Source organism: Staurois parvus, unplaced genomic scaffold (genome assembly GCF_062004578.1).
Source record: "Staurois parvus isolate SC_StPar_1 unplaced genomic scaffold, SC_StPar_1.0 ptg001506l, whole genome shotgun sequence".
NCBI lineage: Eukaryota > Metazoa > Chordata > Amphibia > Anura > Ranidae > Staurois > Staurois parvus.
Window position 1 is genome coordinate 495,248 of NW_028319302.1, and position 17,980 is coordinate 513,227.

General features: G+C 45.5%; 1 protein-coding gene across 1 annotated transcript in view; it reads right to left on the reverse strand.

Annotated features, from left to right (window-relative positions):
* AP1M2 (adaptor related protein complex 1 subunit mu 2) overlaps window positions 1-17,980 on the reverse strand; it is a 47,113-nt gene that overhangs the window by 11,748 nt on the left and 17,385 nt on the right. Inside the window, exons 6-11 of the mRNA XM_089662633.1 lie at window positions 15,665-15,791; window positions 9,250-9,392; window positions 7,466-7,537; window positions 4,844-5,002; window positions 2,879-3,004; window positions 2,151-2,226 (exon numbers count right to left, since the gene is read on the reverse strand). Of these exons, the coding sequence (XP_089518759.1) occupies window positions 2,151-2,226; window positions 2,879-3,004; window positions 4,844-5,002; window positions 7,466-7,537; window positions 9,250-9,392; window positions 15,665-15,791 (703 nt within the window). The remainder of the gene's footprint in view (window positions 1-2,150; window positions 2,227-2,878; window positions 3,005-4,843; window positions 5,003-7,465; window positions 7,538-9,249; window positions 9,393-15,664; window positions 15,792-17,980) is intronic.

Sequence of the window (17,980 nt, forward strand, 5' to 3'; positions counted from 1 at the left end):
TTAACGCAGTGGGTAAAGCTGTCCATTCCCATAGATCCGCTGATTATGATGTTAGGCCTCATTGAAGCATGTAAGCATAGCAAACGGTTTGTCTTTCACTCTCTCTATTACGCTAGAAGGGAAATTTTATTGAGACGGAAGCTGTCTACCCCTCCCACGGTATCGGGTTGGAAGTCTGCAGTCAACGGTGCGCTTCGCTTGTACAAACTTTCATATATGAGTGAAATTGTCCAAATAAATTAAAAAAATATGGGTTTGGTGGGTGGAGGCGCAGGGCCTTACGGTATAGTCTTTGGTGCACTTTTGGTATTTCCGCTTGAGGTTGTGACAAGAATGTTATTTGTCTGATTTGCTACTGTTTGTGTTATCTCTCTCTCTTCTCCACCATTCTCCCCCCTTCCCCATCTTAACCTTCCCCCCCATTTTTCTTTTTTTTCATAATGCTCCCGCTCTGTGCTTTTATCCTTGACTCCTTTCTTTTGGGGGTTGTTACCATCAGAACCGTAGTATGTATGTGATTATTAACTATACCCGTGTTAAAAGGCTGTTTCTGTAAGAATCTCCATACGTTTGAACAGAATTGCTGAAATGGAAGAGCTGATTGCTTCTTCTCTGGATAACCCTACTAAATTTTCTCATATGTGCTCCTGTTGGATTCACTTCCGAACGACCCCTGAATATCGTTCTTTCATGGGCCTTGCTGATTGATTGTGAATCTCTCTGATACCCCGTAGTGTTTCTGGCGATATATTGGCTATTTTTTCAAGGTTGTGATTGAGGTCCTTTCTTTGTCTCGATGTCCTGCACTGCTTGGAGCAAGCTACGCTTGGCACCCTGATACGCCTGTAACTGTCCCCAGCTCGCTTCTCTGCCAGGGTTGCGCATATCTCTCATGCCCTGGGAGTCTAGAGTAAAGGTGACTTACCTACCCTCCTACTCTGCCACACCTCCTCCCCGTTCGACCCTTTCCCAACCCCCCCATCCCCCCCCCCTTTTTTTTTCTCTTTTTCTTCTTCTCCTCTCTTCCCTTCTTTTTCATGCTTATCCTTAAATTCTTAATCCCCATTTCCCTGCTTTGTTACTCAGAGTTTAGCTTTCATTCTCCCCTTTCTCTTTTGGTACACTTCTCTACTCATAGGAGCCCTACACCCTACCTGCAATCCAGCTGCGCATATGTTTTACTTTTACATATCTCCTTTCCCGAACCCTTTACCCACGTGCTGGCAACCTGTAGTGGGTTACCTCAGTTTCATCAAAAGTACAAGGCCATATCCTACAAGCCCTTGCACCCCCCCTCCACACCTACTGTATACATTTCCAATGCATACCTTTGACTCACTGGCCCTGCTCTTTGCTTCTGCTTGGTAACTGAGGTTATATATCATTGACCCTGCCAGTGCTGTGATTCCAATATGCTGAATAAGTGCTTGAGACCAGATATGCCTTTATTGTTCCTGTGCTCGCATGTTCTCATTTTTCCCGTTTTCTTTCCCCTGGGATGACTTACGTCTGATTCTTTGTCTATGTATCTTTTTGTTCGCTGTATGTGCATTACCTCCTATTGTATTTCCGACTGATACCTTGTATTACCTGTACTTATTGTATGCTCTGAGTTTATTAATAAACCTTATGGAAAAAAAAAAAAGAATCTCAACATTGGAAGTTTGTATATATTGCTTATCTAATGTATGCAACGAGCCTGATTGTGTTCATGTACCTTGGTTTGTTTATACTTTTGTACGATTTCAATAAATGCAACTGTTACAAAAAAAAAGAAGAATGCCCACTTCACCAGACTGGAACACTGCCGTGAAGGCATTTTGATATTTGCATAATTCCTCTCAAGAACCAGCCCACTTCTTGCATCAGGGCTGAGGGCTCTTGAGAGGAATACTGAGACAACATGTGATGTGTTCAGAAAAGCTACTTACACCACCCTGCATACCCCTCCCACCAGCCATGATCTGCCTGCATTGCACAGAGAAGCACAAAGGTCCAGTGATGACATTGCCAAGTTTCAAAAAGGGCATGTAAAGATGTCTTTCACATGTTGAGGAGGGGACAAGGAGGAACCATGGAAGGCAAAATATAAGCAGCTTATACCTCAGATTTAACTTTTTATAAAATGGTTAATTACTTGCAGTACTCACCTCCGCTTTGTGTGATATATCTGACCCATGGAAGTGCCTGATACCCACTTTTCTCAATAATTTTCATATACCGGACCTTAAAGAAAAAAAAAAGGAGAGAAAAAGATGTAAAAACATTTTATTATTCAGCAGATAATTTTTCACCCAGCTCAAACAATTTTTAAATTGATTGGTCGAGGCATGCTTGCAGGGTCATCCATGGTTCGAATTTCTAGTGTCTACAGTCAGCTTTAAGGTTGGATATTCAAATGCCTGTTTCTGACTAATTCTCCTTAAAGCGTATATAAACCCAAAAAACCTAAATCAATTTATGTCAGCTTACCAGTTCTTCAATGTGATGCCTGTATTAGTTCTTCTTTCCAGAGTTTTTCCCCCTTCATTTTCATCCGGTAATCCAGCTGGTAACACATTTCCTGTCCCTGTGAAGCTACACTCCTTCAATGTACTGTATTGTATGGAAGGAACCATGGTTGCCACCCATGCTGAACTACAAATATGCCTGCCTTTGTTCATCTCCATTACCTGGGGCTTTGTGGTTTACTGAAGGAAGAGAACATGGTTTGTGCTATAGGTTCAGCTCACACAATGTCTGATCAACAGGTACTTTCTGAAAATGTTCTTAACCAGACAAATGAAACAAACAGCAATGCAGCCAACACATCTAAGGACTAGTAAGCTGCAATATATACATTTTTTTGTTTTTGTGTTTATCCTTGAAGTATATATACCTGAATTCCAGAAACTGTAAAATAGGGAATTTCAAACTTGACGCCAATTGGAGGTTTTCCTTCTAGTTCTTCTGTCTCCACACTGGGTAGCCCAAAGTGTGCCCGCATTAGATACTCTTTACCACCCTACAGATGCAAAACAACAAAGTTTAACCATAATCTAACATAACTAAGAGAAAAAAAAAAGAGCTGGTTCACTTAAAGCGGAACTTCACCACAGCATCAGTCCCCTGCCCCTTCATCATACGATCTTCCAAAATCCAGCACTTGTGCAAATGCACTGCTGGTATCTACCAGGTATTTGGGACTTGGCAGAGACTGGTGGCACATCTGTGTACATGCAAGGGATGCACACAAATGCCATCATTTTCTGCTAGATGGGCACCATAGAGACCCACAGCATTTGTGTTCATGTGCAGAAAATTCCCCTGCAAAATTACGGAGAGTCCGCGCATGTGAAGCATCTTGTGGCACATGTGCGTACGTGGTAACATATTGCCTCCTGGGATAGCAGTGACATGGCCATCACAGGAAGCAGCAGGCCTGGACTAGGCCACAAAGTTGAAAGTTTTTGCATGACAGGGTACAAATTATAATGAAAAATTTTCCTGTTTTTGTAATGAGTGAAGCTCCAATTTAAGAATGGGTTCTTCAAGTTTATAAATATATTGTTGATAATAAATTTAATGCTATGGCAAACGTATAAAGTTTCATATTGACCTGATAGCTGTCACCAGAAGAGGACACAATGGGGTTGATTTATTAAAACTGGAGAGTGCAAAATCTTGTGCAGCTGTGCATGGTAGCCAATCAGCTTCTTACTCAGCTTGTTCAATTAAGCTTTGACAAAAAAAAACTGGAAGCTGACTGGTTTCTTTGCAGAGCTGCACCAGATTTTGCACTCTCAAGTTTTAGTAAATCAACCCCACTGCTCATCAGCCTCTTCTGGAGCAGACTTTCCCAATCTTTTCCCTTCCCCCATGGAACCCTTGAAATAGACACCAAATCAGTTTGCAGCAAAAATAATGACGCATACATTTGGGGCCAGTTGGAAGAATGCCACCTCCACTTACATCAGTGGTTTGAATGCCATCCTTACAGACAGCGAAAAAAGATCTCTGGTGGGGGGTCAGCTAGTGGCAGCTCAAGGAACCCCTAGAAACCTCTGGAGGAGCCTTAGGATTCCATGGAAACCTGGTTGAGAATGGCTGCTCCAACAGGTTGCTAGGGGTGCCTTGAGCAGTGAGCAATAACTGCCTCTCAGGTAAGTAACCGCTGACACCAATGATCTTTTTTAAGCTGGACATAGATGATTCATTTTTTTCCCCATCAGCCAACTTCATTCAAGGAAAATTAAGGAATTCTCCCTGCTGTGTCATTGTAGTCTGACAGCAGGACTTCTCAGCTATCAGAATACACTGATCAGCACTGCAGCCAACTGGCTGCATGCGCTGATCGAACAAACATTTTCCAAAGGTCCCATTTGAGGGGAGTTGATCACTAGGTCGCCTCCTCTTGAACAGGACCAGCTATAAATGGATCGAAATTCTGATGGTCCCTGCTGAACCGGCTGAATTTCGATTCATCCATAATCAGACATAGCTATTTTTAATGGGGAGATTCTTTCCAGTGGCCACAAATGTAAGGAGCATTCTTCTCAGTGACCATTACACTGATGCACTATGAACTGTAGATGTAATTATCAGTAGGTGTTCCATGGGACCACAAAGTTATTTCAAGGGTTCCACCATGTTAAAAAGGTTGAGAAAGGCTGCTGTATATGAATACCAATATGGAGCCTTAATTAAAGCTCTAGATACCTTCCGCTTCCCACAATGCAGTGTGGATCCCTAAGGGGCTCTCTCTATTTGAAGGTAATATCAGAGGTTCAAGCACAATGAAATGAAGGCCCTTTTGTGTTTGGGCATGCCCTAAACTAATGACAAGTCCACTGCATTTACTCACCGGAAAGGATTTGATTGTCCAGACAACCACATTTTTTTCTGGGACGTATTTTGCACTTCCGACGCTGGTTTTAAATTTTGGAGAATCTGCATCACTCGGAACTGGAACGGAGATCTCCACATTATTTGCTACAGACTGTTTCTTAAATTGACCTTTAGCCTAGTGTAAGAGAAACCAGAAATTAAATGTCTGCAGGAGATTTCAGAGGAAATGTCAAATGTAAAGTTGCTGTGACCAGGAAAAGTCACTTTAGGGTTGATTTAATAAAACTGGAGATTTCAAAATGTGGTGCAGCTCTGCATAGAAACCAATCAGCTTCTAAGTTGTTTTGCCAAAGCTTAACACCTTCCTGCCAGCGCCTCCCGGCCCTTTAAGAGTTTCAGATGCCGGAAAGTGGGGCGGGTGGGGCGTGGTTTAGGGATCATGTGAACGCCGTGACGTCACGGCGGTCACATGATCGGGAAAGGTCCCGATCGAAAGAGCAGACCAGGACCTTTCCGTGAGTACCGGACATGTGTGCTGGGAGCGCGCAGGGTGCGCGCTCTCAGCACATATGTTTTTTGTTACATGAATTCAAATGTGCGGCCGCTTGGCGTCTAGGCCCAGACACTGGGAGGCCGCGTAAAGGGGTAACTGAACAAGCTGAAGTTAGAAACTGATTGACTACCATACACAGCTGCACCAGGTTGTGCACTCTCCAGTTTTAGTAAATCAACCCCTTTATGTCTAGGGCTGCCAACAAGATAGTAATCCCTTTCCAAAAGTGCCTGTATTCATGTTGGTTTATTTTTCTCTTATAGCCTAGTTTAGTTCTAGCAGCTGGTAATTAAACTATGTAATTTGTGTTGTGTTAGTCTGACTAGCAAAGGTAGAAATAAAGCTAAGACAGCCTCCTGTCTGTGTCACCGATTGGCTCCATGCCACATAGCTCCTCCTGTCTGTGTCACCGATTGGCTCCATGCCACATAGCTCCTCCTGTCTGTGTCACCTTGTGGTGGGAAAGACAGACTTCATGTCACATACACTATATTGCCAAAAGTATTGGGCCAGCCCTCCAAATCATTGGATTCAGGTGTTCCAATCACCTCCATAGCCACAGGTGTATAAAATCAGCACCTAGGCATGCAGACTGCTTCTACAAACATTGGTGAAAGAATGGGTTGCTCTCAGGAGCTCAGTGAATTCAAGCGTAGTACCGTGATAGGTTGTCACCTGTGCAATAAGTCCATCTGTGACATTTCTTTGCTACTAAATATTCCACGGTCACCTGTTAGTGATATTATAACAAAGTGGAAGCAACTGGGAACAACAGCAACTCAGCCACCAAGTGGTAGGCCACGTCACATGACAGAGCGGGGTCAGAGCATGCTAAAGCGCACAGTGCTCAGAAGTCACCAACTGTCTGCAGAGTCAGTAGCTAAAGACCTCCACACTTTGTGTGGCTTTCAGATTAGCACAACAGTGTATAGAGAGGTTTCCATGGCTGCATCCAAGCTTTACATCACCAAGTGCAATGCAGTGGTGTAAAGCACGCCACCACTGGACTTTAGAGAAGTGAAGACACGTTCTCTGGAGTGACGAATCACACTTCTCTAACAGGCAATCCGGTGGACATGTCTGGGTTTGGTGGTTGCCAGGAGAACAGTACTTGCCTGACTGCAATGTGTCAAATATAAAGTTTGGTGGAGGGGGGATTATGGTGTGGGGTTGTTTTCCAGGGGTTGGGCTTGGCCCCCTAGTTCCAGTGAAAGGAACGCTTAAGGTGTCAGTTTACCAAGATATTTCGGGCAACTTCATGCTCCCAACTTTGTGGGAACAGTTTGGGGATGGTCCCTTCCTGTTCCAACATGATGCGCACCAGTGCACAAAGTAAGGTCTATAAAGACATGGATGAGGGAGTTTACGGTGGAGAAATTTGACTGGCCTGCTCAACCTGATACAACACCTTTGGGATGAATTAGAGCAGGGACTGCGAGTCAGGCCTTCTTGTCCAACATCAGTGCCTGACCTCACAAATGCATTTCTGAAGGATGGTTAAACCTTCCCATAGACACCCTCCTAAACCTTGTGGACGGTCTTCCCAGAAGAGTTGAAGCTGTTATAGCTACAAAGTGTGGACCAACTCAATATTGAACCCTAAGGACTAAGATTGGGATGCCATTAAAGTTCATGTGTATGTGAAGGCAGGTATCCCAATACTTTTGACAATATAGTATAGATCACCTGCCTGCATCACCCTTTGGTAGGAGGGACAGACTACATTTCACATAGCTCCTCTTGGGTGGTGTCAAACTGTGGTGAGAGGAACAGACTGCATATCACATAGCTCCTCCAGGGTGTTGTCACCCTGTGGTGAGAATGACAGACCCTATGTCACTTAGCTCCCCTGCCTGCATCACCCTGTGGTGGGAGCAACAGACGCCATATCACATAGCTACTCCTGGGTGGTGTCACCCTCTGGTAGGAGGGACAGACTACATGTCATATAGCTCCTCCTGGGTGGTGCCACCCTGTGGTGGGAAGGACAAACTCTTTGTCACTTTTATCTTCTTGTCTATGTCACCCCGTGGTGCAAGAGATATCACCTAGCTGTAGATACGACAGACGTAAAAAGCACTTTACCTTAACCATGATCTCCAATCGACTGTGACTAAACTTCTCAATCACTGATTCGATCCATATTAACGGTTTCACCTACAAAATTGAAAGCAGGTTTTATTCAATTGTCAGCTAAGCTTCCCCATGAAAGATTTTATTGATTCTATAGGATAGGTGTAATCAAATATACATAGTACTAGCTGATTTGGATACTAGCAAACAAAATCTATTATCCCACATAGGATTTAAAGTTATATCACATTCAAAACAATTTGCATCAGTTTTCATGGAGGCACTTATCCTATAGAAAGGCTTTTGTCCATAATCTATTGGTAATCCTTTGTTGAATTATATCAGTTATTATTTAACTGTTATGCTTCCCCACAAACAGTACCAGTCACAAATATGCATTCATACTTCTTTAACCACTTCCAGTCCAGACACTTTTACCCCCTTCCTGTCCAGGCCAATTTTCAGCTTTCAGCGCTATCACACCTTGAATGACAATTGCGCAGTCATGCAACACTGTACCAATATGAATTATTTAGCATTTTTTTGAGCCAGATAAAGCTTTATTTTGGTTGTATTTATTCACCACTGGGATTTTTATTTTTTTTGCTATATAAATGGAAAAGTTTAAAAATTTTGAAAAAAAGTGTTCTTATAAAACTTTATTTTATAAAATAAATAGTATATCATAAATCTTGGCCAAAATGTATTCTGTTATCTTTTTAGTAAAAAAAAAAAAATAACCCAAATTAGTTTATAACCAAAAATTATAATTTTTAAACCTTTTATTTTTTACATTTTATTTTTATTTTTTTATATTATTATTTATGGTTTTTTTTTATATACTGCCATGATGACACTGTACTACTTGTGGGGGGTGATGAAGATTTTTTTTTTTTCTTACACTGATTGCTTTTTACACCCATAAAGGCTGTAAAAGCAGTAATTTCTCCTTCTCTCTGGCTGCATTCTTGCAGCCATTGAGAACTACTGATGAGCTGTGATTGGTCACAGCTTGTCACATGTTACAAGGCTTTTGTGAATAACCTTGTACCATGTGACCTCTGTGATCATTCACAGATTTCACATGTAGTAAGCAATGATGTCAGAAGTGACATCTTGCTTACTATTCTGCATGTGATCACTGATTGGCCAATCAGTGATCACATGATCGGGACCTCCCACAGAGGTCTCGTCCGATGATTGGTGTTCCACTGTGTCCGGAGGACACAGCTGGCACCGGATTGCGGTGCTGCGCAATCCTACTGTATGGGAAAAAAAAATCCCAGTCTCTTTAACTGAAATCTATTAGGTTGCAATGCCCAGGGGTGGACTGACAACTTATGAGGCCCCCGGGCAATAGGAATTCATGGGGCCCCTGTGTCCTCGTCCACACTCAAACCAGCCTATGAAAGGTACCAGGGGCATCTCATGGGGCCCCCTACTGACCCCGGGACCCTCGGGCAGTGGCCGAGTGCCTAAATGGTCAGTCCGCCCCTGGTAATGCCCCAAGTACAATCAAGTCTTTTTCACAGTTGATCTTAGAGCATGCAATTTATAAAAAAAAAATAAAAAAAACGGTCATAGAATATATTATTTATAATGGTGATACAAACGCAATAAATCTTGTAGCATGATATAAAGAAAATTACAATCCAAATACAATCTAAACAAATCTAAATCGCATCTAAAATAGGAATCAATGGCAGTACTGGCATGTGAGCGGCCAGTTACGTGATCAGGGGTTTAATGTATATTTTATAACCTTGTATATTGATATTACATACTACACTGGATACCTGTGTGTTTAGTCGATAGGACATCAACTCAAAATCTCCATCTGGAGGAATAAATGAGATGGTACGATCGTTTTCAAAGCGTGACAGACGAACGCACTGATGGAACTTTACATCTTCCAGTTCAACAGTCTTGTTCTTATTGCCTATGATGGGAAGCAAAAACAATCACACCTCCATATGCTGCAAGAACCCAAAAAGGATTACAACTGGTCTGGTTTTCATTGAGGTCTGTCATCATTGGGGGAGGATTTCCTCTGACTTCCTGTTCTGCTGATGGATAAGCAAGACAAATCTCACCAGCAGGACACAGAAAGCAACAAAAACCTAAAAAAGAAATCTAATCCGTACCCACTCCACTAATAAAACTGTTTAATCCCCATTTTCGTTACTGTTGGAAAGATGCTGCTTGTTACCTTTACCAGGGGCTGTAAGGTGAACCAGTTTCCCAGCACCAGAAAACCAGTGGAGGCCTATGCACATGCTCATTGCACACATGCTCATATTTGTAAGCGAAGAGGCAATGTTAGGCATACTATTCCAGTTCATCATGCTTGCATTTGTGCGTAAGCATGCACGCATACCAATTAACGTGTGCCGTTGGCACCAACTGGCCTGTTTAAACTGCAACTAAATGCAACTATCTCCTATCTCCGCTCTTAACTAGAAAAACGCATCGACTCTTGGTGGAGTTGAATGCTCATTTGAGCATCTCCCTATAAATTGAGATCAGCTCATGGGGGGAGATCACTGATGGGGGGCACAGTCACTGATGGGGGTGCTGCTTTAGTTCGAGTGCTGCGTTGAAGGAGTGCGAAGCAGTTAAACACAGCAGTTGAACTAAAGCAGGAGAACTTAAGCAGCAGGAAGACACAACAACAGCAAGAAACTCTACTGCACGCTGGACAGACTGCAAGCAAACACCCTGGGAAACATCTCTTACATACCTGAGTCCCACTCCGTGTACCTTTATATAATACGCCCCCTCTTCTCCTCATATAACTATCCTCTGTTCCCAAATCTCATTTCTTTACCGCTCTGCTCCACCCCAAAACTTGTACATCTCCCCCTCATTGCTATCATCTTCCTACTACTGCTCTCATCACCTCCCCAAAATGCCTCTTCCACTCCTCCTCATTTTCCTCTCCTCCGTTCCCAAAATCCATTCACTATATCCCTCTGCTCCTCCCAAACATTTGTATATTGTGTCCTCACTGCTTCCTTCGCCCCTCTACAGCACCCACCACCTCCTCCTATTACTCCACTCTCCCACTGACCCGAACACCTCCACTAGTAGTTTCTCACGCTCCTGCACATCCCGCTCCCATGCCACCTTTCTCACCTTTCTCCTCCTCCTAACCGCGGGGGACATCTCCCCGAATCCTGGCCCTCCACCACCTCCCTCACCCGCACAACACCCTCCCGCCTCCACGTCCTGCCGCAACCCCCGTAACTTAGTATCTGTCCCCCTGCTCCCTAAAATCTCCCCCCCGTTTTCATGTGCACTCCTGAACGCCCAATCGGTGTGCAACAAGCTTACTGCCATCCACGACCTCTTTGTTTCCCGCTCCCTCAACCTCCTAGCGATTACGGAAACCTGGATCCAGGCCACTGACTCTACCTCCCCTGCTGCACTCTCCTACGGAGGTCTCACCTGGACCCATTCACCCAGGCCTAACGGTCGTAAAGGTGGTGGGGTTGGTCTGCTCCTGTCACCGCAGAGCACCTTCCGAGTCCTCCCAAACCCCCCCTCCCTATCCTTCTCCTCCTTCGAGGCCCACTGCGTCCAACTATTCTCCCCAACCCCCCTGAAGATTGCTGTGATATACCGGCCTCCTGGATCCATATCCCGCTTCCTGGATCACTTTTCCTCCTGGCTACCCTTCTTCCTCTCCTCTGAGCTACCCACCATCATCCTTGGGGATTTCAACATCCCTGTCAACCTCGACAACCCGGACACAGCCCATCTCCTCCACTTAACCTCCTCCTTTGCACTTGCACAGTGCATACAATCCACCACCCACTCCAACGGTAATATCCTTGATCTTGTCTTCTCCAACCGCTGCGCTATCCACAACTTCACTAACACCCCCTTCCCTCTCTCTGACCACAACCTGATTACCTTCTCTATCTCTTCGTCCTCCAACGCCTACCCCTCCAAATGTCACACTACTACCAGCCGTAACCTCCACAGCCTTAACCCTGCCCCCCTCCACTCTGCAGCTGATCAACTCCACGACAGCATCCTCCCCCTGTCCTGCCCCGACTTGGCTATGACTGCCTACAACAACGCGCTGTCAACAGCCCTTGACTCACTAGCGCCTTTAACCACACGCAACATCAGACCCTGACCGCTCCAGCCCTGGCAGACTGATCACACCAAAACCCTCAAATGACACAGTCATGCCCTGGAGCGACTATGGCGCAAAACCAAATCCCAACAAGCCTTCACCCGCTACAAATCTGTCTTCCACACCTACACCTCCTCCCTCCATACTGCCAAACAAGCCTACTTCCTGAGCCTCATCAAGGCCCTCTCCTCCAATCCTCGCCGACTCTTCTTCACCTTAAATTCTCTACTCTCACCACCCCCACCTCCACCCAGCACCTCACTCACTGCCCTTGAGATTGCCAATCACTTCAAAAACAAGATTGACACAATTCGCAAGGACATCGCCGCAACTCACATGCCCTCTCAACCCATCCCCTCTCACACAGCTACCCCCTCATCCCCCCTCTCCCTTAACATAACGCCGCTGCTCAAACTCCCTCCAACCCCGTTCCCCCTCACTCAGCTACCCCCTCATCACCCCTCTCCCACGGCCCCACCACTGCTCTGACCCCCACTTCCACCCCACCCTACATTCCTCATACTGAAGCCCCCCCAACACTATGCACCTTTGACCTTACTACCATCGAGGAAGTCTCCAAGATCCTCTCTGATGCCCTCCTCACCACCTGCCCCCTCGACCCTATCCCCTCACAACTCCTACGACCTCCCTCCCCCTCCATCCTACGCTCCCTCACCCACATCTTTAATCTCTCCCTCTCCTCTGGCACTTTCCCCTCCCCTTTGAAACATGCACACATCACCCCCACACTTAAAAAGCCCTCCCTGGACCCCAATGACCCGAACAACCTCAGACCCATCTCCCTGCTCCCATTTACATCTAAACTCCTCGAGCGCCTAGTCTACACCCGCCTAAGCTCTCACCTCAACGACAACAACCTCCTCGATCCCCTACAGTCCGGCTTCCGTCCCCTACACTCCACCGAAACTGCCTTACTCAAACTCTCCAAGGACCTGCTAACCACCAAAGCTAATGTCCATTATTCAGTGCTCCTACTCCTTGACCTCTCTGAGGCCTTCGACACAGTCGACCACCACCTCTGTCAGGGCTCCGGGTATGACCAGAGGTGTGTGGACTGACTCAGGGAAACACAGGCTTCAGATGTAGTATAAGCAATATAATTTATTTAAGACTAAACAATTCATAAACGCAGTGCAAGACTAAACATAAACACAGTGCAAACAAACCAAACCAAAACCCCCAACAGATAACAAAAGAACAATACTAAGCGTAGTCGGGCAGGCCGGGTCGGTAGCAAATGGGCAGGCAAGGTACAAAGGAGCAGGCAGAGCGTAGTCAGACGGGCCGGGTCAGGAACAATCAGGCAGACAAGGTACAAAGGAGCAGACTGGAGAGTGGTCAGGAATAGCAGAGGTCAGGACAGGCGGAGTTCAATCAAAGTCAGGGATCAAGCAGGATCAGACAGGAAGCAGACAGGATGCAGGTACAGGGGCTCTTGGGAAACATACACCAAGGCCCTGCTTGCAAGTCTGGCCATTCCTTATATGCACCTCCTGCAATCAGCCTCAGGTGTTTTGGCTGACTGCAGAAGTGAGCCTCTGGTTGCTGAGAGCACCCGCTGGCCAGTCCTGGTACTGCAAACCACAAGGCAGGTGAGTCCCAACACTATTGGCGAGTCCATTCCTGACACCCTCCTCCTCAAAAAACTACACTCCTTCGGCCTCAGAGATTCTGCTCTCTCCTGGCTCTCATCCTACCTGTCACAACGCTCTTTCAGCATTACCTATAATGCTACCACCTCCCCCTCACTCCCCCTCTCTGTTGGGGTCCCTCAAGGCTCTGTACTCGGGCCCCTTCTCTTCTCCATCTACACCTCCTCCCTTGGCCAACTCATACACTCTCACGGCTTCAACTACCACCTCTATGCCGACGACACACAAATCTATCTCTCAACCCCCCACCTCACCCCCTCGGTCTCCGCCCGAATCACACACCTACTGAGCGACATATCAGACTGGATGTCGCTCCACTTCCTTAAACTGAACCTCTCCAAAACCGAGTTTCTTGTCTTCCCCCCAGCCCGGACACCACCCCCCATTGACTTCTCCGTCACATCCAACAACGCCACCATCAAACCCGCCCCGCCAGAGTACTTGGTGTCATTCTGGACTCCAACCTATCCTTCCAGCCCCAAGTCCAATCTTTAACAAACTTGTGCAGACTCCACCTCCGCAACATCGCCAAAATATGCACGTCCCTAAACCCAGAAAACAATAAACAGCTCATCCACTCCCTCATTATATCACGACTCAACTACTGCAACTCCCTCCTCATTGGCCTGCCTCGCCGTTGGCTATCCCCGCTTCAGTCGATCCTGAATACGGCTGCCAGACTCATTCACCTTTCCAACTGCTCCATTTTCGCCACCAACCTCTGCCAATCCCTCCACTGGCTTCCGATTGCGCAACGGATCAAATTCAAAATCCTAACACTGACGTACAAAGCTGTCCACCATACTGCCTCGTACTACATCACTGACCTAATATCCAAGTACTGCCCAGCACGCACACTCCGCTCCTCACAAGACCTCCTTCTCTCTAGTTCCCTGGTCTCCTCCTCCCATGCCCACCTCCAGGACTTCTCCAGGGTGTCACCCATCCTCTGGAACTCCCTGCCCCAACCCATCAGATTATCACCTACTCTCCTCTCCTTTAGGCGCACCCTGAAAACCCATCTCTTCAGGGAAGCCTACCCCACCCCCTGCGAACCTGCCGACCTCCTCCACTCTTCCTACCACTCCATCCCCCAGAGCTATCTCCTCCTGTACCACTATCCCCTCCCTCCTAGATTGTAAGCTCGAAAGAGCAGGGCCCTCGATCCCCTCATGTTTTGCATTGTATTGTTATTGTTCTGTCACATGTTCTGTCCCCCTTTGTAATGTACAGCGCTGAGCGAACCATTGGCGCTTTATAAATACTGTATAATAATAATACTCTTCAGCTTGTTTCCCGAGACCTGATCCACTGTATTATTACATTGAGTTTATATAGCGCCAAAGGGTTTACTCAGCGCTGTAACCAGTTTATCTGTTTATAGCCTGGCTTGCCTTTGAACCTCCCTTTTGCTCCTGTCTCCGCTCTGTTCGCCTGATTACACTGACCCTGGTCTGTTTGCCTGGTTTGTCTTTGCCTGCTGATTCTGTACTGCTTTGCTCAACTGTTACTGACTTTGGCCTGCCTCCTGGACTTGCTTTGCCTGCTGATTCGGTCCCTCGCCCCCTGTCTAGTTGTTGCCTACCGCTGCCTGTCTTCTGGTCCTGCATCCGTCGTCTGCCCTGGTGCAAAGCTGCTCCTGCACCCTGTTCCAAGGACTGTGACTACCAGCTCTACCCACTTACAGAGTGGACTTCACCGGCTAGCTATTCTGGCACTTATGCCACTCCTTGCCCTTACACGCTCTTTCTCCACCTTCAGGAGAGTTGGGCAGGAGGTTCAAGAGAGGCCTTCAAAACATTCTAGTCTTCACCATGATATGGACACAAAATGAAGTGAAATTTCCTCTGGAATTTTTTTTTTCTTGGATTAAGTTATACTTTAATGCAAACTTGAGCTTTGCCCATGAGAGAGATATACCATAGAAAGTGGTGAGCAGTTTGACCTTTCTAGCAATCCTGTCAGTAGCACGCTGTTGCCAGTAACGTGATCTCTAGCCCGTTGTAGGCCTAAAGGCAGGAGTCCTGCCAGCAAGCTTATGGGACAAGAACTTAGTCCAATGAGGAAAGGCACATTTACAAGAAGAGAACATCTTAAAGTCCATGCAGAAAGTGCCCTGCAGCCCAGGAACCAGAGCTGCAAGGCCACTTAGCAATGGTCAGAGTAGTCACCTTGCACATTTATGTCAGCAGTGGATAATAGTGTCTACAGTTCCTCCCCAATAACAAGCAAGATTAGAATATTTTCTTCTACATTCAATGAATGCTTCAAAATCCTTTACAGCCATTTGAACAAGATTAGAAAAATACTGTTACTGTGCATTTCTGCATTATTGAATCAGACAGATGAAAATAAATGTAAAAATCTCTCCCACCCCCAGTGATTGATACTTACGTCCTGTTAATTCAAATAGGACCCGATCATTCAGTCCAAGCCTTAACTCGGGCATTCCAGAGAGGTAGACTTTCAGCTTGACGCTGCCTACTATCTCACTCAGAAGTACACTGCCATTACTGTTCACCTGAAATAAATAATAATACATGACAAAGACGACAAAACTATACACCTTTGTAACTAGTTTAATACACATAGGGGTTTATTTACCAAAACTGGAGAGTGCAAAATCTGGTGCAAACCACATAGAAACCAACCAGCTTCCACATTTTTTTTTGTCAGAGCTTAATTGAAGAAGCTGAAGTTAGAAGCTGACTGGCTACCAAGCACACCTGCACCAGATTCTGCACGCTCTAGTTTTAGTATATTAGCCCAATAGAAGTGGTTCATGTCCAATGGCACTGGTTAACTGGGCACTACCACTTGAAGCATGCTTGCCATGCAGTGGAAGAGGGCTGCCAGGTGCTGGAAGCAGCCTGAACTGTTAGAATGATCTCTGCCTGACAAAAGGCGTCCTGGCTGAGTGGAAGAGAGAGTACAGCACGGGGGCTTGTTTTCAGGTAATTGAACCACTGACCAGCAATGTTGGAAGGGGATTATTATTAATTATAATAATAGTAAGCAATACTGGAGGGCTTACTCCTACTGTCTGCCACCGACTTCCAATTCTTAAGCCAGTCATAGATGGATAGAAATTCGGTTGGTTCAGCAGGGACTGGCCAAACTTTCATCCATCTATGGGCAGGCTGGTTGTACAGAAGTCAATCTCTTGAATGACTCTTGTACAACCAGCCTGTCGGTTTAATTTTTTTTTTTTATCGCTTGATCAGTGCTGCCAGCTACAGCCAGAAATACTGATCAATGTATTCTGATGACGTTGTGAGAATACAAAGGCTCAGTGGGAGGACTGAAAGAAAAAAAAATTTGATTCTCCCATAAACACACTTGGTGTTGATAGGGGAATCAAATCCTTTTTTTTTTCAACCAGCTTGGTGAACAAAAAAAATTGCATCTTCTCTGGTGTGCTTTAGTGTCTGCACTAATTACCAGTGGGGAGGGGATTTACAATATCTGCCTACAACTGACTTCCATACTGGGGGCTCAATATTACTGCCTGCCACTGACCTCCATACTGGGGGTTTAAAATTACTGCCTGCCACTGGCCTCCATATGGGGGCTCAATATTACTGCCTACCACTGACCTCCATACTGGGCAGTTTACTATTAATGTCTTCCATTGACCACCAATGATAGTATATTTTTGCTCCCACTAACATCTGTGCTAGATATGCTATTACTGCCACTGACATCAATGCTGGGGCTTGTTTTTCCTCCACTTTCTTTTCAGTGTACCCCAGGCCCTATTTTGTCCAAAATATAAAAAACCAAGTTACATGCCACACTACAAGCCATACTAATTTATAATGTTGGAAACTATACTTCTGTATTTTTGCTATTTCCATATGCAAATATCGTTTTCCCAAATTTGAGATTTATTTCACTTCCTGTCTTAGAGAGACAAAATAGGAATAAATCTACTATTAATGCTGAACTCTAGGGAAAACAAAAATCCTCCTTTGCAGTGGGAATGACCCCGCACAGCAAGGGGTTAAATTTCAGTTTATGTCTAGGATGCCAGAAAAAAAAGCACTTTTACTTACTTGACCCTCCACATGAGCAAGCTCCTCTGCCTTGCTAGACCTTGCATAGTTACATAGTTGGCAAGGTTGAAAAAAGTCACCAGTCCATGCTATGTGGGTGTGTGCATGCTCATGTCAAAGATCATATCCCATATCCCTGTATAGTGTGCTCACTAAGATGCTCATCTAAGATTTTTGAAACTATCAATACTTCCCACTGACACCACCACCAATTGTGGAAGTGAGTTCCACACCCTTATCCCTACGCAGTTTAAGGCTAAACCACTTCTCCTCCAATTTCATTGAGTGACCCTGTGTCTTCTTATATTCCCTGAGACTGAACAGTTTATTTCCTAAACTAGAATCACTATCACTATTTTTATATCGCTATCATATCTCCTCCCATGTGTCTCTTCTCCAGGGAGAATAAGTTAACTGTTTGTAGTCGTTCCTTGTAACTGACGTCCTCCAGTACCCTTATTAACTTTGTTGCCCTTTTCTAGAGTCTCTCCAGTTCTAGCACATCCTTCCTGGGGACTGGTGACCAGAACTGGACAGCATACTCCAGATGTGGCTGGACCAGAGTTTTATAAAGCGGCAGGATTATAGTTTTATCTCTTGAGTAAATACCCTTTTTTATGCACACTAAGATTCTGCAAGCTTTGCTTGCTGCAGC